The sequence below is a fragment of the Canis lupus genome, chromosome 9 (assembly GCF_011100685.1).
Source record: "Canis lupus familiaris isolate Mischka breed German Shepherd chromosome 9, alternate assembly UU_Cfam_GSD_1.0, whole genome shotgun sequence".
Classification (NCBI taxonomy): Eukaryota; Metazoa; Chordata; class Mammalia; order Carnivora; family Canidae; genus Canis; species Canis lupus.
The window spans coordinates 33235025-33262944 of record NC_049230.1 but is presented as its reverse complement, the minus strand read 5'-3'; the positions used below and the strand labels follow the sequence as shown (position 1 = coordinate 33262944).

Genomic DNA, 27920 nt, shown 5'->3' with positions numbered 1-27920 from the left:
GAAAATTAAAATAGCCAGCTATTACACTCATTTAAAGGGAATACAAGAATCCTATGAAAAGTATTGTTTTTTAAAATTATTAAAGAATGAGGACTGCACATCCAAAAAATAAACTAGAACAGTCAAAGCAGAAACCAGTTAATTTCCTAAGTAATTAAAATGACAAGAACTTGAATACCTTTAAGTATTTAAATCATTTAAATTAAAATTACCCCCCAAAAAGAAAAAAATTACCCATATGTTTTCTTAAAAAAATCAAATAATATTTCTACATGACAAGATCAAAAAAACTTCCCAAACACTTTAATACAATTAACACAGTCATGAAGTCCATTACATTCTACTCAGAGTCCCATAAGGTCATTCAGTAATGTTCCAAACATTTCTAACATGGTTTTTCAGAGCTAACTTTGGTGGGGTGCCTGGGTGGCTCAGATGGTTAAGTGGCTGCTTTCAGCTCAGGTCATATTAGGGTCCTGGGATCGAGTCCCAAGTGGGGCTCCTTGCTCAGCGAGGATTCTGCTTTTCCCTTTGCCCCTTCCCTCTCTCTCAAATAAATACATAAAAAATACATAAAATCTTTAAAAAAAAAAAGCTACCTTTGGTTCTTTGAAAAACCAGTATGGAAGTCAATATAAACTAAATGCAATGAATCACTGAATGCATTGAAACAACATTTACTTACATTAAGTTGTCTAATATCAGTTTACACCTGGCAGGTCAGAGCATGATGATCTGAAGTGATACAGTGAAATATACACACAAGTTTTGGCCCAGAGCTTCTGCATTAAGAAGTGAGGGTAGGGCACCTAGGTGGCTCAGTCAGTTGGGCATCTGCCTTCAGCTCAGGTCATGATCCCAGGGTCCAGAGATCAAGGCCCCACACATCTAGGCTCCTGCTCAGCTAAGAGTCTGCTTCTCCCTCTCCCTTTGCCCCTCCCCCCACTCATGCTCACTCTCTCTCAGTTCTATCTCAAATAGATAAAATCTTTAAAAAAAAAAAAAAAAAAAGAACTGAGGACCATAAAAGAATAAAAGGCCAGTCTAGGCTGTGGCATTTCTAAGTCTATAACAATAGGACACTGTCAAGTCATTTAAGCTTCATGTTCCAAATGGTCTCTTGCTGAGGCTTGAGAGGTACAAATGCAAATTACTTTTATCATACAGAAAAAAAGAAAACAGATCACTTGATAACTTACCCTCTCCCATATGTCTTCCTGCAATAAGGTGAAGGTGTTGAATGCAGGCAGTAGCAAGGTCTACAACTCTATCAACCATAAAACTTCCTTCAGTATCAATAAAAACTGCTTCGCCCTCCACTCCTCCAAAACATTCTGGTATCTGCACATCTACTGCCAACTGCATACTGTCAAGAGAAAGTTGAATGACCAAATTCATTATCATAATCATCTAAGGCCGTGTTTTTCAAACTTTACATCACCACCCACTAGGTAACACCATTAGGCAACAGAGATGGCTAACTTTCTGCTCCAAATATATGTGAACCAACTGATATGTGGATTAGGGGAAGGCTTACCCATAAAGCCATGATTAAGGACTTCTTAGTGGTTTTTAGGCCTCAAGAGATAAAATCCCTTCTTATACTAAATCTATCTCTGAATATATTCCCAGGAATTAACTATATAATAAAATAGAAGACTACTGGTTTACCCTAAAATCACTTTACAATGTTGCAAAAGAAACATTTTTGGATACCAAAATAATTACATCAGTTTATCAAGATGGGGTACTGAAATAACACAAATGGTAAACTGATTTTTGTTTCATATGCACACATACACCCTACAAAAAAATCAAGAGCAGATACATGCCTTTTTTGGTCTCCTGAATGTAGACCCAGAGCACCATATTCTATTACTTACATAAAATGCTATTAAGCCTACCCTTAAGAGGGGAACATTTTACTTTACCATAACTGTGTTTTTCCAACACCCGGTACACCACAAATTTCTGTTGTTTTGGTTAAGGGTATTCCACCCCCAAGAATATTATCTAGTGCTGAACAGAAGGTAATTATGAAGCTCTGGGTATGCTCCTGCTCAAGAAGTTCCAGTGCTGTACACTTCTTGCCTGACTCAGCTGTAGCAGCATATCTTGGTTTATTTGTGAGACATTCTCTTCTTATAATTTGCAGAGTTTCTAAGGCTTCCTCTTTAGATATCCCAACTTCTGAAAGTAAAAGAAAAAAAGAAAAATCTAAACCCTGATTTTAGAAATTGAAGTCTTAACTATGGGGTTGTCTTCATTAATTTTAATTTTTAGATAGTAAGAGTGATGCCAAGAGTAAAGAAACATAAAAATGAAACATTCCATTAACTATTGAATTTATCAAGCTAATAAAGGCATTCATCTATATTTTCTTAGTCTCTACACACTTAAAAGATTTATTACCTCAAAAACAGAATTCAGAAACCTAAACCTCTAAAGCATTTGAGTACCTACAAGACTATCAATAAAAATGTACTGGCAGTCTGTCCTTTAATTATCCCCTTTGGAAAAAAAAAAATTTAATTATCCCTTTTGGGGCAGCCCAGGTGGCTCAGCAGTTTGGTACCGCCTTCAACCCAGGGCGTGATCCTGGAGACGCAGGATCAAGTCCCATGTCGGGCTCCAGCATGGAGCCTGCTTCTCCCTCAGCCTGTGTCTGTTCCTCTCTCTCTCTGTGTGTGTGTGTGTGTGTGTGTGTGTCTCATGAATAAATAAATAAAATCTTTAAAAATAATAATAATTATTATCCCTTTGGTCTTATGAAGTCACAGTTATCTTAATCTAATAAGGTATTTATTTTTCAGAAGAGAATGAAAATGGTCTCTAACTGCCTAAAACAAGATTTAACTTTAAGAAGTACATGTGCATGTATCATTCATAATAAAAACTTTTCATGGAAACATTGCCATGAAATATTCCCATACCAGTCCAACTTATTTAATGAGAACAATTATTTGATGAACAATACTTTAAACAATGCATTTATGCTTCCTCAACTATACAATTTCATTCCTATCAGACAATATGGCTTGAAAAAGAAAATGGCAGTTACAAAACAAACTGCTAATGAAAGAAATTATGGTTAAGATGACATCACTTATGAGTTTGATAGGTCAGTGCCTGATTTGGTTGGGATTTGAACATAAATTTGGTGCTAATAAAGGACAATAAAGGTGATACGGAAATGAAAACCTATCCAATTAAAATCCTCAATTCTGGGGGCAGCCTGGGTGGCTCCACGGTTCAGCTCCGCCTTTGGCCCAGGGCGTGATCCTGGAGACCTGGGACCAAGTCCGTGTCGGGCTCCCTGCATGGAGCCTACTTCTCCCTCTGCCTGTGTCTCTGCCTGCCTCTCTCTCTCTCTCTGTATGTCTCTCACGAATAAATAAATAAAATATTTTTTTAAAAAAGAAACTGATATATAAAAATCACAATAACATACAAATTTACAATGAGAACCATTGACTTCCATTGAGACCGGACATTTGCATTGATATGGCTGAAACTAAAGTAACTGGGATCCAATTTATCAACTGGTTGATAATTGATGTACATGGAATCAGATAAGAGACCCGATCATGTCCCATGTCAGGCACCCTGCATGGAGCCTGCTTCTCTCTCTGCCTGTGTCTCTACCTCTCTCTCTCTCTCTGTGTGTGTGTCTCTCATGAATAAATAAATGAATTTAAAAATAATAATAATAAAATAAAATCCTCAACTCTGGAGTCAGTTTCTTGGGCTTGTAAACCCTGACTGAACGAACCACTTACTATGTAGGTACTTAGTATGGACAAGTTAACTTTTTTTGCCTCAGATTCTTTTCTACTGTAAAACTGAAGATAATACATGTTGAAAAGCTCAGTAGAGGGATCCCTGGGTGGCTCAGGGGTTGAGTGTCTGCCTTTTGGCTCAGGGCGTAATCCCGGGGTCCTGGGATGAAGTCCCACATCCGGCTCCCTGCAGGGAGCCTGCTTCTCTCTCTGCCTATTTCTCTGGCTCCCTCCCTCTTTGTCTCCCATGAATAAATAAATAAAATCTTTAAAAAAAAAAAAAAAAAAGAAAGAAAGAAAAGCTCGTTAGAATACCGAGGCCATCCAGAAAGCTCCATAATTGTTTGCTATCATTATCATGCAGATTCTTTTTTTTTTTTTTCTGTATAACCAACTTTTTGGGAAAAAAAAGTGAAAGAGCCCATCAAACTTTGGGAAACTGTGCAGTATAAGCTTTAAAACAAATCGCTAACATTGAGTCTACAACATTGATTCTTGAGTAGCGAGTTAAAACCTCCGTATGTTCTATTAATAAGGGCAAGGGCTTAAAATTTTGTTCTATCTTAAGAGCAGTTCTGAGCACACCTTAGTGTAACATGTACAGTGAGAATGAGGGCAATACAGCGTCATTTTTGTTTACCTCATGATACGGTGGTTCCCTCCAATGTATAATCTACAGTGTTCTGGAATGAGAGGTTTGGGGTTTCTGGTTTTGTTTTTCTTTTTTTTTTTTTTTTAATTTTTTATTTATTTATGATAGTCACAGAGAGAGAGAGAGAGGCAGAGACACAGGCAGAGCGAGAAGCAGGCTCCATGCACCGGGAGCCCGACGTGGGATTCGATCCTCAGTCTCCAGGATCGCGCCCTGGGCCAAAGGCAGGCGCCAAACCGCTGCGCCACCCAGGGATCCCTGGTTTTGTTTTTCTAGTGAATTACAAAAGAGAAGCAATGTCTTTTTTCCATTGCTTTCTCCAGCTGCTGGGGATTCTGCTCCCTTTCTCGCTTAGTGTCTCCAGTCCTATCGCAAATCTTTCATTTCTTAAATATAATCCCTTGCCCCTCGGACTTTGGAACAGCTGAAACTAGACAAGCTGTCTGGGGACCAATTCTGGCCCGACAATTTCCTATCCTAGGCATCATGAAAAGTTACTTAACCTCCCCAAGCATCTGTTCCTTCATCAGTATATTGGACATAATAATCCACGTTAACAGGGTCCTTTGAGTAATCAATTAGATAATCCTCAGGATTCGGCAGGCACAGGTAGAGAAAACAATTAGTAAATGTTTTTAAGACCATATCTCTAACCCATTTACACCATGTTTAACTGGAGTCAAGGCGAGGTTTCACCTTGCAAACGCAGCCTTAGGAGGAGGAATCTGGCGGAGACTGGGCGGAAGCCTGAAGGCGGAAGAACCGCGATGGAGGCGACACCGACCGTGTCAGGCGCCGTGTGCCTGAGCTTGCCGTCGGAAGTCGTTACCTTTGCTGAGTTCACATGGTTTCACCTCTAGGAGTTCCTCAGCAGTTTGGAAACCTGCGGACACCAGCTTCACCCGCACCGCTGGGGACAGCGGGAAACTCACTAAATCCCGCTGCATTTCAAAACCCGGCGCCTACGCGCGCAATCCGCGCGCACCCACGGTTGCTAAACTGCAGCCTCCACTCCGCACGCCCGCGCGCGCGCCACGTGACGTCAGACGTAAGGCGGAAAGGGCGGGGTCTTGGGCCTGACTGCAGGCGGCCTTAGGCTTGTCCGCTCTGAGAAGAGTGCTGTATTTTCTCGTAGGCGCACTGTTTCTGTCGTGATTCTTACAAATCCCATTTACAGTTTCCCCATCAAACATACATCCTGACAGTAAAAAGATGGGTGGAGACCGCAAGATGGAGAACCAGGCCCTACACACCTCATTTCCAGCACTCAGCCCCGGGCCGTTGGGTGGAACCTCAAGGTTATTAATAGGAATGATGTGACCGAATGGGGATAACGCACACACTGGCCAGTTACCGGTTTGGGATGTGAAATGGCCACATAAGGATTAATCGGCGTCTCCATTACACGGTTCCAGTTTCATGTCTTCTCACGTCGGGTCTCCCCCTTGCCTTCCCCCTTCGCCGTTCCCGCCCTCGCCCTCGCCCTCGCCCTCGCCCGCGCGAGGGATTGTGGGCCAGCCCCCCACCGCCACGCCACGAGGAGCCCTAGGCGTCCAATCCCCGCACCCACTGACGCCTTCCCCGCGAGTCTGGTCTGAAGCATGGTGGTTTCTGAGACCGTTGGTTCACGGCCTGCCTAGCTTAAGAAGTAGCTGGAAAAGTAAGCAAGTAATGTCTCAGTAGCGGGGTGGGCATGGGCTCCTCTTTCCTGAGAGGGAGTAATTGGGCTACGCAGGAGCTCCTGCTCTGGTACAGAGTTGAGAAGGGATCCCCTTCTAAAATAGAGAACTTTGAGGGAATTGAGGCGGTTTGGAAGGTGGTTTACGAAGTCTCTCTTTGCGTAAGTGAATGTGATTTCTTTAGGGGAGTAAGTCGTTCACTACATATGTAAGATTGTTTTTTTAAAAATTTTTTCCCCAGCTTAAAGGAACTCCCTAAGTATTGCAAATCAGAGTCCTTTAAGTACGTAAGATCTAAGGAAGGAAACATATGTTGAGCACTTTAGCAAATCCCACACATTTCAAATGCTCACAACCGTAACCATGAGGAAAACAAGGACACAGAAGCTTAGAGCATAGTTTTCTTCAAGCCAAAATAAAAAACCTAGTACCCTTTCTTCTACCCTGACCTACCTCCAAATTGTGAGCTGCTTTAGGGTGGGGGCTTTGTGGGTAGAATTCGAGAAGTGTCTGTCCCCCATTTGGGAAGACAGGGAAAATCTGGTAGAACTGGTCAAAATGTGGATTGTCACTTGGTGCTGTGCTTAACTACTGGTATGAGTCCCACCTGCGCACACCGTGGACATTACGTAAATGTTCGCGAGGAGAATTCATGCATGTAAAGCTACCAGGGTCTTGGGTGAAGAGATGGTGTTAACCTATTTAAGGATAGTGCTTCAGTTAAGTTTGCGCAAACTGAGTGGAATCAGTCATGTTTAGGACTTTGTTTCACTGGCAGTGGCGAGTTAAAGTAGTCGACTCTATCTGTAGTCATATAGTTATGTGTTATTAATATCTTATTCTGAGCCTTGAGTTGCCAATAATTATTGTTTTCGCATCATTCTTCACAGTTCTTTAATGCATTTTGCTCTAGTAAGGCTTTCAAACTAGGATTCAGGTTTATGAGGCCAGGTACCGGGAACTAAACAAAGCTATGGGATTTTTATGGAAAATACTCCTGTGGTGTCAGATTCTCTCAATTTTTTTTTTAAGAGAGAGAAGAATTGAATTTTAACTGGTAAGCCCTTTAAAATATTTTATATTAAATAAATTTTAATGTATTGTAAAGTAAAATGTAAACATAAAATAAATTTTTGAATAAACATAAAACTTGGAAGATCCAGTTTAAACTGGATACCTGGGCAGCCCGGGTGGCCCAGCGGTTTAGTGCCGCCTTCAGCCCAGGGCGTGATCCTGGAGACCCGGGCTCCCTGCATGGGGTCTGCTTCTCTCCCTCTGTGTCTCTGCCTGTCTCTGCCTCTCTGTGTGTGTCTCTCATGAATAAATAAAATCTTAAAAAAAAAAAAAAAAAAAACTAGATACCTCAGTAGTCTCCCAAAGCCTCCTAGGAATATGTCATATGTCTTTTTTTCCATTGCAATTTGGCATTACTTGATGAGAAAGTTTGAGAGGCACTGCTGTGCACAAATGAGCATGAACCTCATTTGTACGAATTTGGATTTGTAACACATCTCTGAAATTACCAACTGTGAGCCTTGCAGCAAGTTATCAGTTTCCTCACATGCAAGTAAAAGGTAATAATTAGTGGGATTATTGGAAAGATCACATTAACAAATATAAAATGTTTAGCACAGAAAAGGTCCGTAATAAATTTTAGTTTCTTTCTCCATTTTAAAATACTGTACATCTTTCTTCAGTTGATTAAAGCTTTATTAAACACCAGCTTGGGGATCCCTGGGTGGCACAGCGGTTTAGCGCCTGCCTTTGGCCCAGGGCGTGATCCTGGAAACTAGGGATTGAATCCCACATCGGGCTCCCAGTGCATGGAGCCTGCTTCTCCCTCTGCCTGTGTCTCTGCCTCTCTCTCTCTCTCTCTCTCTCTGTGACTATCATAAATAAATAAATAAATAAATAAAATAAAATAAAATAAATAAATAAACACCTAGCTCAGCAGAGTGCTAATCCTGAGACATTTTTTAAGTGCCTATAGTTTTGTTTTTTTTTTTAATTTTTACTTATTTATGATAGTCACAGAGAGAGAGAGAGGCAGAGACACAGGCAGAGGGAGAAGCAGGCTCCATGCACCGGGAGCCCGACGTGGGATTCGATCCCGGGTCTCCAGGATCGCGCCCTGGGCCAAAGGCAGGCGCCAAACCGCTGCGCCACCCAGGGATCCCAAGTGCCTATAGTTATAAAGTACCAAAGAAAAGTTCTTTTACACATTTTATTTAACTTGATGCTTTCAATTATCTTGTGAACAGTTTACTTGGATTACTATTTAAAATTAGAAGATTGGCTCATTTAAGCAAGATTAAATATTTATAAAGTGCTAATATGTGCATGGAGATATGGCAAGTGACAATTTCTGCTCTTGAGCATATCATCAGTCAGGATCATTATTGAGTATTTCTGGCTTTCATTGTTATCTAGATAGGATACTAAGGGTGGGAATGACCTATTATTGCCAATATCTATAGTTAATCTAAGTATTCAGGTGAGATATTTTCATGCTAACTGGGCTATTTTCTAGACATATAGTAGAGGAGCAATCTGAATTTTTGTTTTATAGCTCAGGAGAGATTTATTTTCTTTAAAAATACAGAACTTCTAAAAATGGTGACCTTGAATGTTCAAGTGGATTTGGGAATGGAAAGAGAAATGAATGCTGTTCTGACCGAGAAAAACTTTGAATTAAGGCTTAGCTTTAAAGGTGGTTATGATAAAACTTAAAGCCTCAGACACATATATTTGGAGTATCAATATCAATTATACAAAGCCTTATACATAGTAGGAGCTCAATATTTGTTTGTTGTCCACAAACTCTTGAAACCTCATTTGTGATGCCACACTTCAGATTTTCTTCCTTATCTATCTGGCTTTTCTGTCTCCCTTGGAAGCTCATCTTCCATAATCTGGCCCTGAAATGTGACAGGTCTTTTAAGACCTATAGCAGACCTTTTGCTGACTATTCTGTTCTGCTCTCGCTCTCATTCGAATTCTCTATCTTATTCACATTGACAGTTCAATGACTATATGCCAATAATTCTTTTTTAAAGATTTTATTTATCTGGGATCCCTGGGTGGCTCAGCGGTTTAGCACCTGCCTTCAGCCCAGGGAGGGATCCTGGAGTCCCGGGATCAAGTCCCTTATTGGGCTCCCTGCATGGAGTCTGCTGCTTCTCCCTCTGCCTGTCTCTGCGCCTCTCTCTCCCTCCCTCTCTCTCTCTCTGTCTCTCATGAATAAATAAAATCTTTAAAAATAAATTTTAAAAAATATTTTATTTGTTTGTTTGTTTGTTTATTTATTTATTTATTTATTTATTTATTTGAGAGAGAGAGAAAGCACGTGCCCCACTGGGGAGAGGGGCAGAAGGAGAGGGAGAGGGACAAGCAGATTCCTCACTTAGAGTAAAGCCCAATGCAGGGCAAGACCTCAATGCAGGGTATGATCCCAGGACCCTGAGATCATGAGAGATTATGACTTCAGCAGAAGTCATACATTTAACTCACTGAGCCACCTAGGCACCCCAATTCTTAAAAAATTTATATTTCTAGCCCTGCCCTGTTTTCTCACCTCCACATGCAAGTATCTGATTGCCTACTGGACAGTGCAAAGGTCTTCGACTCAGCTTTTTTTTTTTTTTTTAGATTTTATTAGCATGCATATGAGTGTGGGGTAATAGTAGAGGGGGAAACAGACTCCCCACAATTGCCAGACTTGCACTTGATTCCAGGACTCTAGCATCACAACCTGAGTTGAAAGCAAACTCTTAACCAACTGAGCCATTCACGTGCCCCTCTAACTCAGGCCGTCTTTTTTTTCTTTTTTTTTTTCTTTTTTTTTTTTTTATGATAGAGAGAGAGAGAGAGAGAGGCAGAGACACAGGCAGAAGCATAAGCAGACGCCATGCCAGGAGCCGGACGCGGGACTCGATCTGGGACTCCAGGATTGCGCCCTGGGCCAAAGGCAGGCGCCAAACCGCTGACCCACCCAGGGGTCCCAACTCAGGCCATCTTAAACCTATCTCATTATCTTCCTCAGCCCACTGCCAAAACCTGTCTCTTGCTGCATTCCCTACCTCCATGAATTGAATATCCATCCTTCCATGTGTACATACTAGAAACCTAGAAATATTCTCAACACCTCCTTCCCTTTCATTCCCCAGTTCAATGCATTATACAGATTCTATTAAGTTTCTCTTTAACATATCTTGATTCTGTTCATGCCTCTTCCTCCAGGCCAAGCTCCCATCATTTTGCTTATAGGTACTCAAGATCCTAGCTAGTCTCTGTACATCTTGTCATCTCCTCCCCCCGTCTGTTCTCTAATACTGCAACCAGAATGTTCTTTCTACAGTACAGTTCTACATTTCAGCTCATGTCACTTCCTATTTTGCTCCTAGGATACAGACCAAATTTCTTAGTAAGACTCAAATCTCCCTTTTAAGATTCTCACGGTACCAAGTGCCTCTGTGTCATCATTTACTTAACCATGTGGATTTTACTTCCTATTGTTTTCCTAGAGCCCCTAACCCAGTGTATGGTTTTAGTAGGTGCTAAGTAGATATGTGTTTAAAAAAAAAAAAAAAAAAAAAAAAGGATGGTTAGATGATTGATCTGTACCTTTCTCCATATATTTTTCTTTTTTAAAAAGATTTTATTTATTTATTCATAAGAGATCTGAGAAAGAGAGAGACAGGCAGAGGGAGAAGCAGACTTCCCGCAGGGAGCCCGATTCTGGACTCGATCCCAGGACTCCAGGATCATGACCTGAGCCAAAGGCAGATGCCCAACCACTGAGCCACTCAGGTGTCCCTCTCCCTATATTTTTCTATTTGTACTTTAAATATGGTGGTAGTGCCTGGTTGGGTTCCCTGCTCAGCAAGGAGTCTCTTCTCCCTCTGCTCCTGCCCCTGCTTGTGATATCTCTCTCTTATGTTCTCTCAGATAAATGGAAGAAATCTTAAAAAACATAAATATGGTGAAAAATATAAATTTGTAGTAAGCATATACTTGTAGAAGACAAGATCTAGAAAATATAAAGAAGAAACTAAAACTCACATTTTCTATTTAACTCATAGGTAATGTTAACATTTTGGGTTATTTTAATCTTTCTACAAGTTCATATAATGTATTTATTTTACATATTTATGGTCAAATTGTAAATAAACGTGTATATATTTTTTCACTTAGTATTTTGTCAGAAGCTTTCTCCCATGTAATTACAAATTATTTGAAAATTAAACTTAAGGGTTGCATACGTTCCTGAGGCCCATGTTTCTAATAAGTGGCCTATCACTATACAGTTTAATTATTACGTTTATTTGCTATGATAAAATAGCATAGTCTCTCTCTCTCTTTCTCTCTCTCTCAGTATTTTCTAGAAGTAGAATTCTTGGGTCAGAGAGTACGCACATTTTCATTTTGAATCATATTGCCAAATGTTTGTACCACTTACACTCCTACTAACAGCATTTGAGGGCTAATTTTCCTACCTCCACCCGAACACTGGCCTTTGAGTCTTTAAATATTTTTTCCTTTGGGAAATAAATAAATAAATAAATAAATAAATAAATAAATAATTAATTAATTTTTTCCTTTGTTATTGAGGTATAATTGATTTTAACTGGTTATTATCTTTTATTATTAAGTTAAAAATTTTATATGGTTTTATTGGGCAAATATATCTTATTATAACTCATTTATATCCCTTGCCCACTTTTAATTTGTAAAATGGTAAGATAACATAAAATTTATCATCTTAATCATTTTTAAATGTACAGTTCAATAGTGTTAATTATCTTCACAATGTTGTGAAACTGATCTCCAGAGCTTTTTTATCTTGCGGACTTGAAACTGTATACCCATTAAACAACAGCTTCTCATTCCCCCTTCCCTCAGCCACTGGCTACCACCATTCTACTTTGTTTCTATTAATTAATACTTATTAATTAATTAATACTCTTAATACTTTACAGAAGTGGAATCGTGTAGTATTTGTCTTTTTGTGACTGGTTTATTTCATAACCATAACATTAACATAATGTCCTGAAAGTTTATCCATATTGTAGCATATGTCAGAGTTTCCTTCCCTTTGAAGTCTGAGTAATATATGATTTTACTTTTATATCACATTTTGTTTATCCATTCATCTGTGGATAGACATGGGGGTTTCTTGCACTCTTGGCTATTGTGAATAATGGTGCTATGAACATCAGTACATTCTTTCCCACTTTATAACTGACATATTTTAATTTAAAATATATATTTGTAACATGTCTATTTTTTTATTATCAGAAACAACTAATATTTATTGTGCTTACTATAGGCCACATATTCTGCTCAGCTTTGACATCAAAACCCATGCTTTTATTCCATATGCTGCCTATCCTCTCTGATACGCATATTATATAGGCTGTTTGCCTAATCTGTATATTGCAAATATCTTCCCACTTTGTCATTTGTATTTAAAATTGGATATTTTTTACTTTGTTGACTTTTGTTGTATGCAGATTTAGTTGAAGTTTGTATTTAATTCTGACTTTGGTAACATGCTTAGAAATTAGAAAGTCTTTTCCAACTGGCAGGCTCTCAATTAGAAGAGCATGTGACTCTTGATCCCAGGATCATGAGTTTGAGCCCCTTTTTGGGTGCAGAAATCACTTACTTAAATAAACAAGAAAAAACATTTTAAATACTTTTCTTCAAAATCATAAAAATACCTGTATTTTTCTACATGAGGTTTATGACTTAATTTGGACATTTTAACCTATTGATTTTTAAAATATAAAATAGAGGGGATCCCTGGGTGGTGCAGTGGTTTGGTGCCTGCCTTTGGCCCAGGGCGCGATCCTGGAGACCCAGGATCGAATCCCACGTCGGGCTCCCGGTGCATGGAGCCTGCTTCTCCCTCTGCCTGTGTCTCTGCCTCTCTCTCTCTCTCTCTGTGACTATCATAAATAAATAAAAATTTAAAAAAAAAATAAAATAAAATAAAATATAAAATAGAAAGTAATTTTTTTTCAGTGGTGAACCAATTTTCTAAGCACTCTTTAGGAGGTAATTAATTTTTGTCCTCACCTATAGGACATGCTATTTCTATCATATACTCTTATGTACTTAGGTCCTATATTCCTGTCATAAAACCTATTTAGTTATTGTGTATGTTATTTTAGTACCCTATTAGATCCAGTTCGTAAAGCTGTTATAGATTTAGCTAACAGGGCAGCCCTGGTGGTACAGCGGTTTAGCACTGCCTGCAGCCCAGGGCGTGATCCTGGAGACCCTGGATCGAGTCCCACGTCATGCTCTCTGTATGATGCCTGCTTCTCCCTCTGCCTGTGTCTCTGCCTCTCTCTCTATCTCTATGAATAAATAAATAAAATCTTAAAAAAAAAAGATTTAGCTAACAGTTTGTCTTTTTGTTTGTGAGATTAATCTGTGAGATTATTACATCTACTTTGGCTTTGGCAATAGTTTTTCAAGCTTTGTAAAAGGAACTAAAAAACTTTACTTTTTTCTGTGTTAACTTGTTATTATTTAACAAACACATGTATGTCCGTGTATTTTTCCAATCAAAGAAATGTGGCTCTCCTCAAGGTACTAAGGTTTGCAGGGCTTCTGTGAGGATTATAGCTCTAATGTCTTTCTTAACCTGCTTGAGCTACAAGAAAGTGAGGGAAAGTCACCTTTTTGCCCTAAGGCATACTGTCTCAGATGAATGTTTTGATAAGTAAGGCAATAACAATGAAGTTCTTGTGAAATATTGAAACTAGCCTTGTGAAGAGTAGGGGCTGTTTAAGAGCTGTGTGTTACTTGTTTAAGAAAGCACTGCTGGGAGGTGTGGGTGGCTCAGTCAGCTCTGCCACAGAGCAAGCCCCACCTGGGGCTCCATGCTCAGCAGGAATTCTGCTTCTCCCTCTGTTCCAACCCCCTATTTGTGCTTTCTCACTTTGTCTCTCAAATAAATAAAATCTTTTTAAAAAAGAAGAAAAAAAGCACTGCTAGTCACACATCTAAAAATGGCAGTTTTTTGGGATCCCTGGGTGGCGCAGCGGTTTGGCGCCTGCCTTTGGCCCAGGGCGCGATCCTGGAGACCCGGGATGGAATCCCACATCAGGCTCCCGGTGCATGGAGCCTGCTTCTCCCTCTGCCTGTGTCTCTGCCTCTCTCTCTCTCTCTGTGACTATCATAAATAAATAAAAAATAAAAAAAATAAATAAATAAAAAAAAATAAAAATGGCAGTTTTTTAAAAAAACTTTTTTTTCTTTTTTTTTTTTAAAGATGTTATTTATTAATTCGTGAGAGGCACAGAGAGAGAGGTAGAGACATAGGCAGAGGGAGAAGCAGGCTCCCTCAGGGAGTCCGATGGGACTTGATCCCAGGACCCCAGGATCATGACCTGAGCCAAAGGTAGACACTCAACCACTGAGCCACCTAGGCATCCCTGAAAATGGCAGTTTGAATTTAAGAGTTGTTTAGTGGTAACAGTAGTCTAGTTCATAGATACCACCTTTTTCCCTTACATGAGTGGTTCCTGCCAGATTTCAAGATCTCTTAACTTTAATTTCACAAAACATAGATATTTTATTTGTAGATTAGGTTGTATATGCATATATATATGTTTATGTATATGTGTCTATGGATATATATGCATATATATTATATAGTTCTTTGGGGGGAGAAAATCTATAAAAATCAAACTGGTGATTTTTTTGAAATAAAGAGTCAAAAGGTCAGATTTGAGGAATAGTTGCAGCTCCCATCAGAGTCTCTGCCTCCACTCTGCCCCAATATTTATTCTCTCTCCATCTGTACTTTAATAAGATTGTTTAAAATCAGCGTTATTTCTTCCAGTTCTAAAGATGTAAAACTCTGAAAAAAAAATAAAAATTCATTTTGAGGGATCCCTGGGTGGCTCAGCGGTTTAGTGCCTGCCTTCAGCCCAGGGCGTGGTCCTGGACTCCCAGGATCAGGTCCCATGTGGGGCTCCCTGCATGGAGCCTCCTTCCCCCTCTGCCTGTGTCTCTGCCTATCTCTCTATGTGTGTCTCTAATGAATTAATAAATAAAATCTTTGAAAAAAAATTCATTTTGGCAGAGAACACCAGAGGAGTCCTGTAAAATTGATTCTGGTGTGATCATGGAGAGACAATTGAACAGTTGGAACTTGGAAACTCCAATTTTAATTTACAGTGAAGGAGGAAGGATAGGATTAAGACTAATAATATTTATATGTGGATATGGTATTGGAATTATTAACCATTACCTGAGATAGGATTTGCTCTTATTGAAGAGTCTAATATGAGTCAAGGAGGGCACCTGGGTGGCTCAGTGGTTGAGCATCTGCCTTTGGCTCAGGGCATGATTCTAGGGTCCTGGGATCGAGTTCCACATTGGGATCCTCACAGGGAGCCTGCTTCTCCCTCTGCCTGTATCTCTGCCTCTCTGTTTCTCTCATGAATAAATAAAATAAAATCTTAATAAGAATCAAGGAGGGCTGGGCAGTTTCTTCTGGGATGGAGTCTTCAGTAGTCTTGTTCTGGATTTCGGAGACACCCATGAAAAAGAAAATGATGACGGATGACAGCTTGTATAATAGAACACAGAGGAGTTGGCACCCGGCAGGGCTAAGGATACTTAGAAACACAATTTATTGATGCTTGGGAAGGGAGACATTCTGGTCAGACAGGGGGCTTCCAATGGTGTGGACCATCATCACAATCCATCATCACACTCCAGCTCTGCACACCCCTGGGACTTCCCCAAATGTGTGTATAGGAAGGGGGTGCTGTGAGCTTTTCCCTAGTTAGCTTGCCTCAGAATTAGAACTAGTGTTTATACAACTGCTTTTTCAAGTAAGGGTGATCATTTGCTGTGTATTTGAAAGAGAGCATATTTTGTGCTTGTGCTTGAAGCCTTGAACAACCTATTTTAGCAATACACGAATTGGATTTTCTTTGTCTTTTTTAAAGTTTGTTTATTTGTTTATGATAGACACAGAGAGAGAGAGAGAGAGAGAGAGAGAGAGAGAGGCAGAGACACAGGATGGGGGAGAAGCAGGCTCCATGCCGGGAGCCCGACGCGGGACTCGATCGCGGGACTCGATCCCGGGACTCCAGGATCGCGCCCTGGGCCAAAGGCAGGCGCTAAACCGCTGAGCCACCCAGGGATCCCCGAATTGGATTTTCATATGTAGTTTTCCCAAATTTAATCTTTTTAGTCTTGGTCTTTCAATTACGTGGCTAGGGGCTTGCTGATCTGCGCCAGACATCAGTGACATCATTAGCTCCCAAACCTTGAAAGAAGGAACTAATTTATGTCATTTATCTTTAAATCTGTAGAGCATCTTTACCTTTGAGTTGTATTTGAACAGCACCAGTAGCTAGGAATATACGATACGCTAAATGAGATCAGCAAAAGGGGTGTGGAATATGTAGATAAGCGCAATGACTGCTGGTCATGCTTACACTGGGCTTATAGTTCCAAGATTTTTGGCAATATCCAGATATATAAAATATTGCTGCATAGTAACTATAGTTTGAAGACTCTTTATTTCAGAGCAATGGCGTCGATAGAATGCATGAGAAAAGTAATCCTATGTTTAGAGTGACTTCCATCTGAGCGTGAGGTGCCGGGCAAGTACAGCAACTCATACTTACCTGGCAGGGGAGATACCATGATCACGAAGGTGGTTTTCCCAGGGCGAGGCTTATCCATTGCACTCCGGATGTGCTGACCCCTGCGATTTCCCCAAATGTGGGAAACTCGACTGCATAATTTGTGGTAGTGGGGGACTGCGTTCGCGCTTTCCCCTGGTTTTGTCGTTCAAGAAAAGGATTGGCTTTTATGTGATTAGTGGCTTTGGAAGGCTAGAGGCAGGCTGTATTTTAAGTAAGTACAGCTTGCTTAATTTTCAAGTTATTTGTGGTTATGAGGAGCTACACGTTCCTCGGTGATAGCCAGTTTTTTTTTTTTTTAAGATTTATTTATTCATTCAGAGAGCGAGAGAGAAGCAGGCTCCATGCAGGAAGCCCGACGCGGGACTCGATCCTAGGTTTCTAGGATCACACCCCGGGCTGCAGGCGGCGCTAAACAGCTGCGCCACCGGGGCTGCCCGATATCCACTTATAATAGGACTTCAAGGGTTTAAACTTCATGTATTTTTACTACTTTTTTTTTTTCTTTTTAGCTAAGGTTTTACTTATTCATGAGAGAGAAGCTGAGGGAGAAGAGAAGCAGGCTCCCTGAAGGGGACCTAGATGGTTGGACTTGAGACCTGAGCCAAAGGCAGATGCTCAACCACCGAGCTACCCAGGCGCCGCCCCTTTTCTACCTTCCTGATTTTCTGTAACCCTTTTGTTGTTAGGCATAAAAGGGACACCTGTGTCTGCCTCTCTGTATGTCTCTCATGAATAAATAAGATCTAATATATACATATTAGACATACAAGAATAATTGTAAGTTGTTTTTCCCATCCTAGAATCATTGGTCACACCTGTGTAATCATGCAAATTAAAGGCATACTTTCACAGGTTCTTGGGATTAAGGTGGACATTTTTGGTGGGCTATTATTTAGCCTCCCACATCAAGGAAACCAGTAGTTATAGAGCAGTGTCACCAAAAGGTGCTAAGGCTATGTAAATGAGCAGTATCTGCTGATCTGTTTACATTGTACATACATTTGTCTGTCATTGCACTTTGGGTGTGCTGACCGGTAATTTCCTCAAATATGGAAAACTGGAGGGCATGATTTTTGGTAGAGGGGGACTGCATCTGTACTCGCCACTAGTAACTTGCACTTTGAAAAAACATATGATTGGCTTGCTGCTTGGGTTTTAGTTCCTCAATGTGGCTGTTTGTAATTCTATTATCTACGTTAGTATACCGATGTGTGCGGCCATTATTGCTTGCGCGGCCGTTCGCTTGGTACCAGTTCCTTGCCGAATGGAGTGTACTCTTCTGCTAACCACTAGAGGGCTCACTTCTCACTACCTTAAGCTATCTGCAGCTGTTTTTCCACTTGGTTGTTCCTTAGCAGTGTACAATAAAAGAATAGAAGGAAGTGTCTGGGTGACTAAGCACCTAGAAATGCACCAAGGGAGGAGGATAAAGGGAGTAAATAAGGGATTGTCTTCACTTTGTTAATTAAGAGTGTGAAATGATAGATTACTTTGAAGAAGCCTGGGTGTTTATTTACCACTTAAATGAGTAGTTAAAATTGGGGGGGGGGGGTTCACTCCTTTTTTTTTAAGGATTTTTATTTTTAAGATTTTTATTTATTTATTCATGAGAGACACACACAGAGAGAGAGAGGGGGGCGGGGGGAAGGCAGAGGCACAGGCAGAGGGAGCAGCAGGCTCCATGCAGGGAGCCCAACATGGGACTCCATCCTGGGTCTCCAGAATCACGCCCTGGGCTGAAGGCGGCGCTAAACCGCTGAGCCCCCCGGGCTGCCTAAGGGTTCACTCCTTTTCAGGTATGTCTCATGAGCTGTATTGTTAGATTTTCCCGAAAATGAAAAACTAGACTACAGTACAATCTCTGCTAGTGAAAGTGTTTTATATTTTCTCCTGGATCTTGATTTTTACCCCCAATTTTATTAAAATAACATTATGCATGTGAAAGCATCATACAGAAAGATTCAACCTGAGTAACACTCCCCTGATCCACCCTTTCTCACATCCATTCCTCCCCCAGAGCACTGCTTTTTCTTTTTCTTTTCTTTCTTTTTTTTAAAGTAAGCTCTAAGCCCAACATGGGGCTTGACCTCACAAGTCCAGATGAAGACTGGCATGCTTTACCTACTGAGCCAGCCAGGAGACCTACTACTTGTAAAACTTGTATAGCTGTTCCATCATGGTTACCTCAGTAAATAATGTTTGTGCTGCTGTTTATACTGAGGATTTGGCTGATATTACCCCCCCAAACAGTACCCTCCTTCCTCTGTCCTTTTATTTAGGGAACAATTTTCAGTTCTTCAGTCAGTTCCCTTGGTAATTTTATTTTATTTACAGATTTATTTATTTATTATAGAGATAGAAAAAGAGAGCGAGCATGAGTAGGGGCAGAGGGAAAGTAACTCGAGCAGACTCCCTGCTGATTGGGGAACTCAACACAGGGCTCAATCCCATGATCTCAAGCCAAGATCATGACCTGAACGGAAACCAAGAGTTGGATGTTTAACCAACTGAGCCATCCAGGTGCCCCCTTGGTAATTTTTTTTTTTTTTAAGATTTTACTTATTTATTCATGAGAGACACAGAGAGAGAGAGAGAGGCAGAGACACAGGCAGAGGGAGAAGCAGGCTCCATACAGGGAGCCTGATGTGAGACTCTGTCCTGGGTCTCCAGGATCAGGCCCTGGGCTGAAGGCGGCGCTAAACTGCTGAGCCACCAGGGCTGCCCCCCTTGGTAATTTTTTTTTTTTTTAATTTTTATTTATTTACTTATGATAGTCACAGAGAGAGAGAGAGGCAGAGACACAGGCAGAGGGAGAAGCAGGCTCCATGCACCGGGAGCCCGATATGGGATTCGATCCCGGGTCTCCAGGATCGCGCCCTGGGCCAAAGGCAGGCGCCAAACCGCTGCGCCACCCAGGGATCCCTCCCCCTTGGTAATTTTAAATCACATCTCTTTATTACTTGTTAACTCCTCACTTGGAAAGATAAGGATATTAGCAAGGGTTTGGGTTGAGGTTGTTTTTTTTAAAAAAAGATTTTAATTTATTCATGAGAGACACAGAGAGGCAGAGACATAGGCAGAGGGAGAAGCAGGCTTCCTGTGAGGAGCCCGATATGGGACTCGATCCCCGGATCCAGGATCACGCCCTGAGCCAAGGCAGATGCTCAACCATTGAGCCACCCAGGAGTCCTGGCTTTGGGGTTTTAAAAGAAAATGTTATGAGGACACTTGAGTGCCTCAGTCAGTTGAGCCTCTGCCTTCAGCTCAGGTCATGATCCCAGGGTTCAGGGGTTGATCGATCCCCATATGAGGCTCCCTGCTCAGTGCAGTTGTCTTCTCCCTCTGCCCCTCCCCCTGCTTATGATCTCTCTCTCTCTCACACACACAATAAATAAATAGTCTTTAAAAAAATAAATTAAAAAATGGGGCACCTGGGTGGCTCACGATCCCAGAACCCCGGCTTATGATGCCAGGGTTCTGGGATCAAGTTCTGCATCAGGTTCCCTGTGGGGAGCCTGCTTCTTCCTCTACCTATGTCTCTGCTCCTCTCTCTGTATCTCTCATGAATAAATAAATAAAATTTTTTTAAAAACCTAAAATAAAAAGGAAAATGTTATGATTTGCCTCTTCCAATCATAAAAGGAAACAATTTATTAATCATATTATTGTAGACTATGTAGAGTAATAGAAGAAAAGGCAGGAGGAAATGTAAGTGGTAGGAAATATGAAGTATCTGGCACTCATGAATAAATAAATAAAATTTTTTTAAAAACCTAAAATAAAAAGGAAAATGTTATGATTTGCCTCTTCCAATCATAAAAAGAAATAATTTATTAATCATATTATTGTAGACTATGTAGAGTAATAGAAGAAAAGGCAGGAGGAAATGTAAGTGGTAGGAAAATATGAAGTATCTGGCACTGAAGAAAATTTCATTTTCTTTTTATTTTATTTATTCAGGTATAATTGACATACAATGTTATATTTCAGGTGTACAACATAGGGATTGGACATTTGTATACATTGTGAAAAAGTCACCAATAGGTCTAGTTACAATCTGTCGCTTTACAAAGTTAATACAATATTATTGGCCAAATTCCCCATACTGAACGTTACATCCCCATGACTTATTTATTTTATAGCTAGAAGTTTGTACTTCTTAATTTCCTTCATCCAGTATGCCCCCTACCCCCCGTACCCTCTGAAAATCAACCATCCATCTCTTTTCTCTATTGGTGAATCTAAGTTTTGTCTTGTAGATTCTACATATAAGTGAAGTCACACAGGATTTGTCTTTCTTTACCTAACTTAAAATTCTCGTTTTCTAAGTGTTCATTGCTGGTACATAGAAATACAATTGAAATGGCTTGTACCAAAGTGGTAGCACTAGAAATAGTGAGAAGGGATCAGATTCTTATTTCTTTTTTTAATTTAATTTTTATTTATTTATGATAGTCACACACTCAGAGAGAGAGAGGCAGAGACACAGGCAGAGGGAGAAGCAGGCTCCATGCACCGGGAGCCCGACGTGGGATTCGATCCCAGGTCTCCAGAATCGCGCCCTGGGCCAAAGGCAGGCACTAAACCGCTGCGCCACCCAGGGATCCCGATCAGATTCTTATTTCTTAAGAAAAATGATAAAGACTTACTGTGGATTGAATGTGTGATATAAGGGGAAAGAAAGGAGAAAAACATGACCTCTAGATCTGACCTGTACCTTCTTTTTTTTTTTTTTTTACCTATTAAATGTAGAATCCAGGAGGCTGTACCTCCTCCTTTTCTCCATCCATTGTTATTCACAGATGGGAAGGCTAGGGTATTAACATCTCAAGGTACTCAAAATCATGAGGGAAAAGATGGTTTCCTTCTTTATATTATGAAAAATGTATTTTTTTTTATTATGAAAAACTTCTCATGTAAACTAAAAGAGATAAACATAGTATTCTCCCAGCTAGCCATACCATACTAGGCTTCAGCAATGATCGATGCAAGGCCAATCTTGATTCATCTATACCTTCACATCCTAAACCCCCAAACCTCTTTTGAAGTAAATCCCATATATCCTTGTATTTCAGCCATGATTATTTCAGTATGTATCTCTAAAGATAATGGCTCTTTTTCTTGACATTATTAGCCACTTTATTGAAGTGTAATATACAGATAACAGTCACTCATTACTTGGTTTAATGATTAGTATTTTATATAGTTGCCCATCCAATACCACAATCCAGTTTTAAAACATTTTTATGAAACCCCCCCAAATTCTCTTGTGCCCATTTGCAGTTATTCCTGGTTCCCATGCCTCAACCCTAGCCATAGGCAACAACTGATCTTTCTATCTCTTATAGATTTGCCCTGTCTAGAAATTTCATATAAAATGGAATCATATATGGGGCAGCCTGGGTGGCTCAGCGGTTTAGCGTTGCCTTCGAACCAGGGTGTGATCCTGGAGACCTGGGATCAAGTCCCACATCGGGCTCCCTGCATGGAGCCTGCTTCTCCCTCTGCCTGTGCCTCTGCCTCTGCCTCTCTGTGTGTGCGTCTTTCATGAATAAATAAATAAAATCCTTAAAAAAAAAAAGAAAGAAATCTTGAATTCCCAAAGCCTTACTCTGCAATATACCCTGTTAACACGTAGCCACATTTGCTCCTCCACGCTCTTCCTCCTCCACCTGCTGCAATAGGAGAAAATGGTGCCGGTTTGGTGTGGAGCATTGGTATTTCTGGAAAGCCTGAAGCTAAGCTGGCTTGCGGTTGGAAGCTATTCGTGTCCGTTTGCCAAAGAGTACTTCAGGCAGGGAGATCTGAAAACTTTCAGCTACGCCAAAAGTTGGGAGAGGGATGGATTTCCGTCAGGAAAATTAGGTTGGGGCAAAGGGAAGGAACTGGTCTGCGAAGGCAGCCTCAAAAAAGAGAGCAGCTGCCGGCTCTGCCGGGTCGAGCGCACGTGATGTAATGCCGGGAGGTGGAGTATGCAGATTTAAGACAAGGAGCCTTTGGGGTCGTGTTTACTGGAAAAATGTGTATGATTATCTGCTGTTACCAATAGTAAGATATATAGTACAAAAATCTCGTTTTCCATGTCAGTACTTGTAGATAAAGGCCAATTAAAGTCGTTTCGGGAGTGACCCCAACCTTAGAGTGGTGTGCGCAGGAGCGGGTATTGCTGTGTTCTTTCTCACCTCATACTTACCTGGCAGGGGAGATACCATGATCACGAAGGTGGTTTTCCCAGGGCGAGGCTCATCCATTGCACTCCGGATGTGCTGACCCCTGCGATTTCCCCAAATGTGGGAAACTCGACTGCATAATTTGTGGTAGTGGGGACTGCGTTCGCGCTCTCCCCTGTATAAGTTGTTGAACCAGCAGAAATTTGGTAATTTGTCTTTTCGGAGTAGATAAGGGATTGTATGACGCAGCATCTGTTTTATTTTTTTTAAGCTAGAAATTTTATTCAGGGATCTCTGGGTGGCATAGCGGTTTGGCCACCTGCCTTTGGCCCAGGGTGCGATCCTGGAGACCTAGGATTGAATCCCACATTGGGCTCCCGGTGCACGGAGCCTGCTTCTCCTTCTGCCTGTGTCTCTGCCTGCCTCTCTCTCTCTCTCTCTCTCTCTCTCTCTCTCTCTCTCTCTCTTTTTCTGACTATCGTAAATAACTAGAAAAGAAAAATAAATAAATAAAATAAAGATTTTATTCATTTATTCATAGACGCAGAGACACAGGCAGAGGGAGAAGCAGGCTCCGTGCAGGGAGCCCGGCATTGGGACTCGATCCAAAGGTCTCCAGGATCAGGCTCTGGGCTGAAGGCAGCGCTAAGCTGCTGAGCCACCTGGGCTGCCCTCAAGCAGGCTCTGACTCCCCCCCTCCACCAGGTTATGATTTGTTAATACTTTGGTTGTTTGGGGATAAGTAGATTTTTTTTTTTTAAGATTTTATTTATGAGAGAGACAGAGAGAAGCAGGCTCACCGTGGGGAGCCCGATGTGGGACTCGATCCTCTCCAGGGGCTCCAGGATTATGCCCTCAGTCGAAGGCAGGCGCTCAACCACTGAGCCACCCAGGCGTCCTCATATTTTACATCTTTGTAGTCATTTTCAACATTCTATACTCGAATACGACATATTCAGCCCATTCTTTTGTAAGTCATTTGAACCTACCTTCCTTCCCTCCTTCCTTCCTTCTTTCCCTCTCTCCTTCCTTCCCTTTCTTTTTTTTTTTTAAGATTTTATTTATTTATTTATTTATTTATTTATTTATTTATTCATTTATTTATTTATTCATTCATTCATGATAGTCACAGAGAGAGAGAGAGAGGCAGAGACACAGGCAGAGGGAGAAGCAGGCTCCATGCACCGGGAGCCCGATGGTGGGATTCGATCCCGGGTCTCCAGGATCGCGCCCTGGGCCAAAGGCAGGCGCCAAACCGCTGCGCCACCCAGGGATCCCCCCTTTCTTTTTTTTTTATTGGAGTTCAATTTGCCAACATATATAGTATAACACCCAGTGCTCATCCCGTCAAGTGCCCCCCCTCAGTGCCCATCACCCAGTCACCCCAACCCCTTGCCCACCTCCCCTTCCACCACCCCTTGTTCGTTTCCCAATTAGGAGTCTCTCATGTTCTGTCACCCTCACTGATGTTTTCACTCATTTTCTCTCCTTTCCCCTTTATTCCCTTCCACTATTTTTTATATTCCCCAAATGAATGAGACCACATAGTGTTTGTCCTTCTCTGATTGACTTACTTCACTCAGCATAATACCCTCCAGTTCCATCCACGTTGAAGCAAATGGTGGATATTTGTCATTTCTAATGGCTGAGTAATATGCCATTGTATACATAGACCACATCTTGGGATAAGTAGATCTTGTTACCAAAATTGTCTTGTATCTCATTTTGTCACTTTCTAACTTTATTCGCTTTATGTTTTTTATTTTTTATTTTTTTAAGTTTGTTTATTTATTTATTTATGAGCGAGAGTGAGAGAGAGAGGCAGAGACCCCGGCAGATGGAGAAGCAGGCTCCATGTAGGGAGCCCGACGTGGGACTCGATCCTGGGACTCAAGCATCACGCTCTGGGCCAGAGGCAGGCGCCAAACCGCTGAGCCACCCAGGGATCCCCTGTTTTTTATTTTTTAAAGATTTTATTTATTCTTGAGAGACACAGAAAGAAAGACGCAGAGACATAGGCAGAGGAAGAAGCAAGCTTCCTGCAGGGAGCCCAGTGTGGGGACTTGATCCCAGGACCCTGGGATCATGCCCTGAGCTGAATGAAGGCAGAAGTCTGCTCAACCGCTGAGCCACCCAGTCGCCTCTACCCAGGTGTCCGTCGCTTTGATTTTTTGGAAAGCTGCTCTTGTTCTTTTTTTTCTTTTTTTCTTTTTCTTTTTTAAGATTTCATTTATTTATTCATGAGAGAGACAGAGAGAGAGAGGCAGAGACACAGGCAGAGGGAGAAGCAGGCTTCATGCAGAGAGCCCGACGTGGGACTCAATCCTGGGTCTCTAGGATCACACCCTGGGCCGAAGGCAGTGCCAAACCGCTGAGCCACCCAGGCTGCCCAGCTTCTCCTGTTCTTTTAAGCTCCTCGAAGACCTTGCTGTGTTAACGTACATAAACTCACATGCTCATTCTTCTGCAATGACTGCTTTTTCTTCACCGAGTTGGAGAGTGCATACTTCAACATTTAATTTTCTTTTGTGAAGCCACCTGGTGTCGCAAACTACCAATGAATTCAGGATTGACTTAAACATGTAGGTACTGTAGGTAGGGCACCTAAAACATTTTTAAAATCAAAGAAAAAGTGAATTTTTAGGTGGAAGAAAATGTCACTTAGGGGGTGCTTGGCTGGCTCAAAGTATATGCAGCTTTGGGTCTTGGGTTCAAGAGTTCAGAGCCCCATGTTGGGAGCAGAGTCTGCTTTTTATTTTTATTTATTTTTAAAGATTTTTATTTATTCATGAGAGACACAGCGCGCTAAAGAGGCAGAGAGACACAGGCTGAAGGAGAAGCAGGCTCCCTGAAAGGAACCTGATGTGGGACTCCATCCTGGATCCCGGGATCACACCCTGGGCCAAAGGCAGATGCTTAACTGCTGAGCCACTCAGGCGTCCCAGAGTTTGCTTTTTTAAAAAAGAAAATGTCATATAATAATGTATTCATCTTATCAATGTAGTCACGCAATTTTTATTATTATTTTTTAAGATTTTATTTATTCATGAGAGACACAGAGAGGCAGAGACACACAGGCAGACGGAGAAGCAGGCTCCATGCAGGGAGCCTGATGCAGGCCTCCATCCTGGAGCCCTGGGATCACACCCTAAGTCAAAGGCAGGCGCTCAACCACTGAGCCAACCAGGTGTCCCAGAAATAGTTTTAATCATACTATATATTCAAGTTTGTATGCTGGTTTTATGGCATGGTACATTATACAATTTAGGCTTCCCTCTCATTCTTAACAAACTTGAAGTTACTTTTATAATTAACTATGAACCCTAAAATTAGAGATCTAGACGTTGAAAGATAAATCAGGGAAAAATTGTTTTTAAATAATTTGAAAATATGTATCATATGTCACCTCTACTCTGCCCCCACTCACACATAATAACTTAAGGCACTTCTTAAGATGATTGTAAAATTATAGGGAAAAAATTACTAGAAATTACCCAAGAGGGATGCCTAGCAGACTCAGTCATTAGAGCATGCAATTCTTGATCCTCGGGGTTGTGAGCTGGAGCTCCATATTGGTGTACAGTTTACTTAAAAACATTTTTTTAGGGATGCCTGGGTGGTTCAGCAGTTGAGCATCTCCCTTCAGCTCAGGGTATGATCCCAGGGTTCCTGGATCAAGGCCCGCATCAGGCTCCCTGCATGGAGCCTGCTTCTCCCTCTGCCTGTGTCTCTGCCTCTCTCTCTGTGTCTCTCAGTAATAAATAAATAAAATCTTTAAAAATAAAACCACGTTTTTTTTTAGGGATGCCTTGGTGGCTCAGTGGTTGAGTGTCTGCCTTCCATGATGCCACAGTCAGGATAGATTCTCTCATCGGACTCCCCACTGGAAACTGCTTCTCGCTCTGCCTGTGTCTGTGTCTCTGCCTCTCTTTCTCTATGTCTCTCATGAGTAAATAAATCAAATCTTAAAAAAAAAAAAAAACCCACACATTAAAAAAAATTTAAATAAATAAAAGTAACCCCAAGAAATCATCAGTTACTTACAAAGATAAATCAACAAGGTTGTTCATATATATGAACAGTGGCAATAAAATAGAAGCAATATAATATTGATTATAGTTATCTGTGATCCAATGTATATACCAAAAGGAATAGAAAACATAGTGTGAGGTTTAATCCTATTAAAATATATATTCATATTGAAATTACCATGTTGAATATCAAAGTATTAACAGTGGAGTGGTAATTTTGTAGAGGATTGTGGTTTAATGTTTTAAAAATATTTTCAAAAAAAAATATTTTTCTGCCTTTTCCAAATTATCTGCAAGGGACATTTATCACTATTGTAATATTGTAATATACAATATTAATATTGTAATTTAAAATATCCTCAAAAATTTAAATAAAGCAAAGTTTGTTTTTTTTAATCACATGTGCTGGGTACCTGGCTGGCTCAGTTGGTAGGTAGATCATGCAACTGTGGTTTTGAGGATGTGAGTTCAAGTCCCATGTTGTGCACAGAGATGACCTAAAGAAAAAAAAATCACATATACTAATTACTGAGGGAAATACCAATGAAGGGTAGCAGAATATGCCACCCCAAAATAGGCCACTTTGACATAAGGATTCTTTTGAGCTAAAATCACTTGAAAAACAGCAGATATAAGGGTAGGTTCTGACCTCCCCTCTTCTTCCTGAGATCAAGAGATAAAACTCCCATGTAGAAGATGTCCTCCTTATAACAGGGGAAAAGAAATGTTCCCAGAGAAGGGGATTCAAACCTGAGAGAATTCTGTACATACCTTTTTAAAAAGAATTCATGTCTATGAATTATATATGTTACTTTTCCACAATTTCCTCAAAAAACAAAGAAAACACGATTGCCTCTCTTTGTTCAACCTAATACAAAAGCTTTTCATAAGTTTTGCCATTTCTTTAGGTCTTCATTTCAAGAGCTT

At 40.9% G+C, this 27920-nt stretch overlaps 2 protein-coding genes, 1 long non-coding RNA gene and 2 other non-coding genes across 24 annotated transcripts in view; 3 read left to right on the top strand and 2 right to left on the bottom strand.

Annotated features, from left to right (window-relative positions):
• The window catches only part of RAD51C (RAD51 paralog C), a 57399-nt gene extending 51928 nt beyond the window's left edge, over positions 1-5471 (bottom strand). For 3 of the 5 annotated variants that reach the window (XR_005364602.1, XM_038547929.1, XM_038547928.1), the window contains exons 1-3: positions 5261-5464; positions 1932-2190; positions 1200-1366 (exon numbers count right to left, since the gene is read on the bottom strand). Coding sequence is in view for 4 of the 5 variants with exons in the window: in XM_038547929.1 (XP_038403857.1) it covers positions 1200-1366; positions 1932-2190; positions 5261-5378 (544 nt within the window). In the remaining variant the exon portion in view is untranslated. Of the gene's footprint in view, positions 1-1199; positions 1367-1931; positions 2191-5260 lie in introns of all 5 variants that reach the window. The other 2 variants (XM_038547930.1, XM_038547927.1) reach the window with 2 other exon arrangements.
• A 474-nt stretch (positions 5472-5945) lies between these two features.
• The window catches only part of LOC119876650 (inactive serine/threonine-protein kinase TEX14-like), a 113513-nt gene continuing 91538 nt past the window's right edge, over positions 5946-27920 (top strand). For 15 of the 16 annotated variants that reach the window (XR_005364601.1, XR_005364600.1, XM_038547917.1 and 12 more), the window contains exon 1: positions 5946-6091. The gene's annotated coding sequence lies outside the window, so the exon portion shown is untranslated. The remainder of the gene's footprint in view (positions 6092-27920) is intronic. The other variant, XM_038547913.1, reaches the window with a different exon arrangement.
• On the top strand, positions 16764-16927 carry LOC119873463. Its single transcript, XR_005365061.1, has one exon. It is a non-coding gene; the product is annotated as a U1 spliceosomal RNA (small nuclear RNA).
• Positions 22978-23139, top strand: LOC119876681. Its single transcript, XR_005365070.1, has one exon. It is a non-coding gene; the product is annotated as a U1 spliceosomal RNA (small nuclear RNA).
• The window catches only part of LOC119876651, a 31842-nt gene continuing 28926 nt past the window's right edge, over positions 25005-27920 (bottom strand). The window contains exons 2-3 of the long non-coding RNA XR_005364603.1: positions 27407-27490; positions 25005-25566 (exon numbers count right to left, since the gene is read on the bottom strand). This is a non-coding gene — a long non-coding RNA (uncharacterized LOC119876651). The remainder of the gene's footprint in view (positions 25567-27406; positions 27491-27920) is intronic.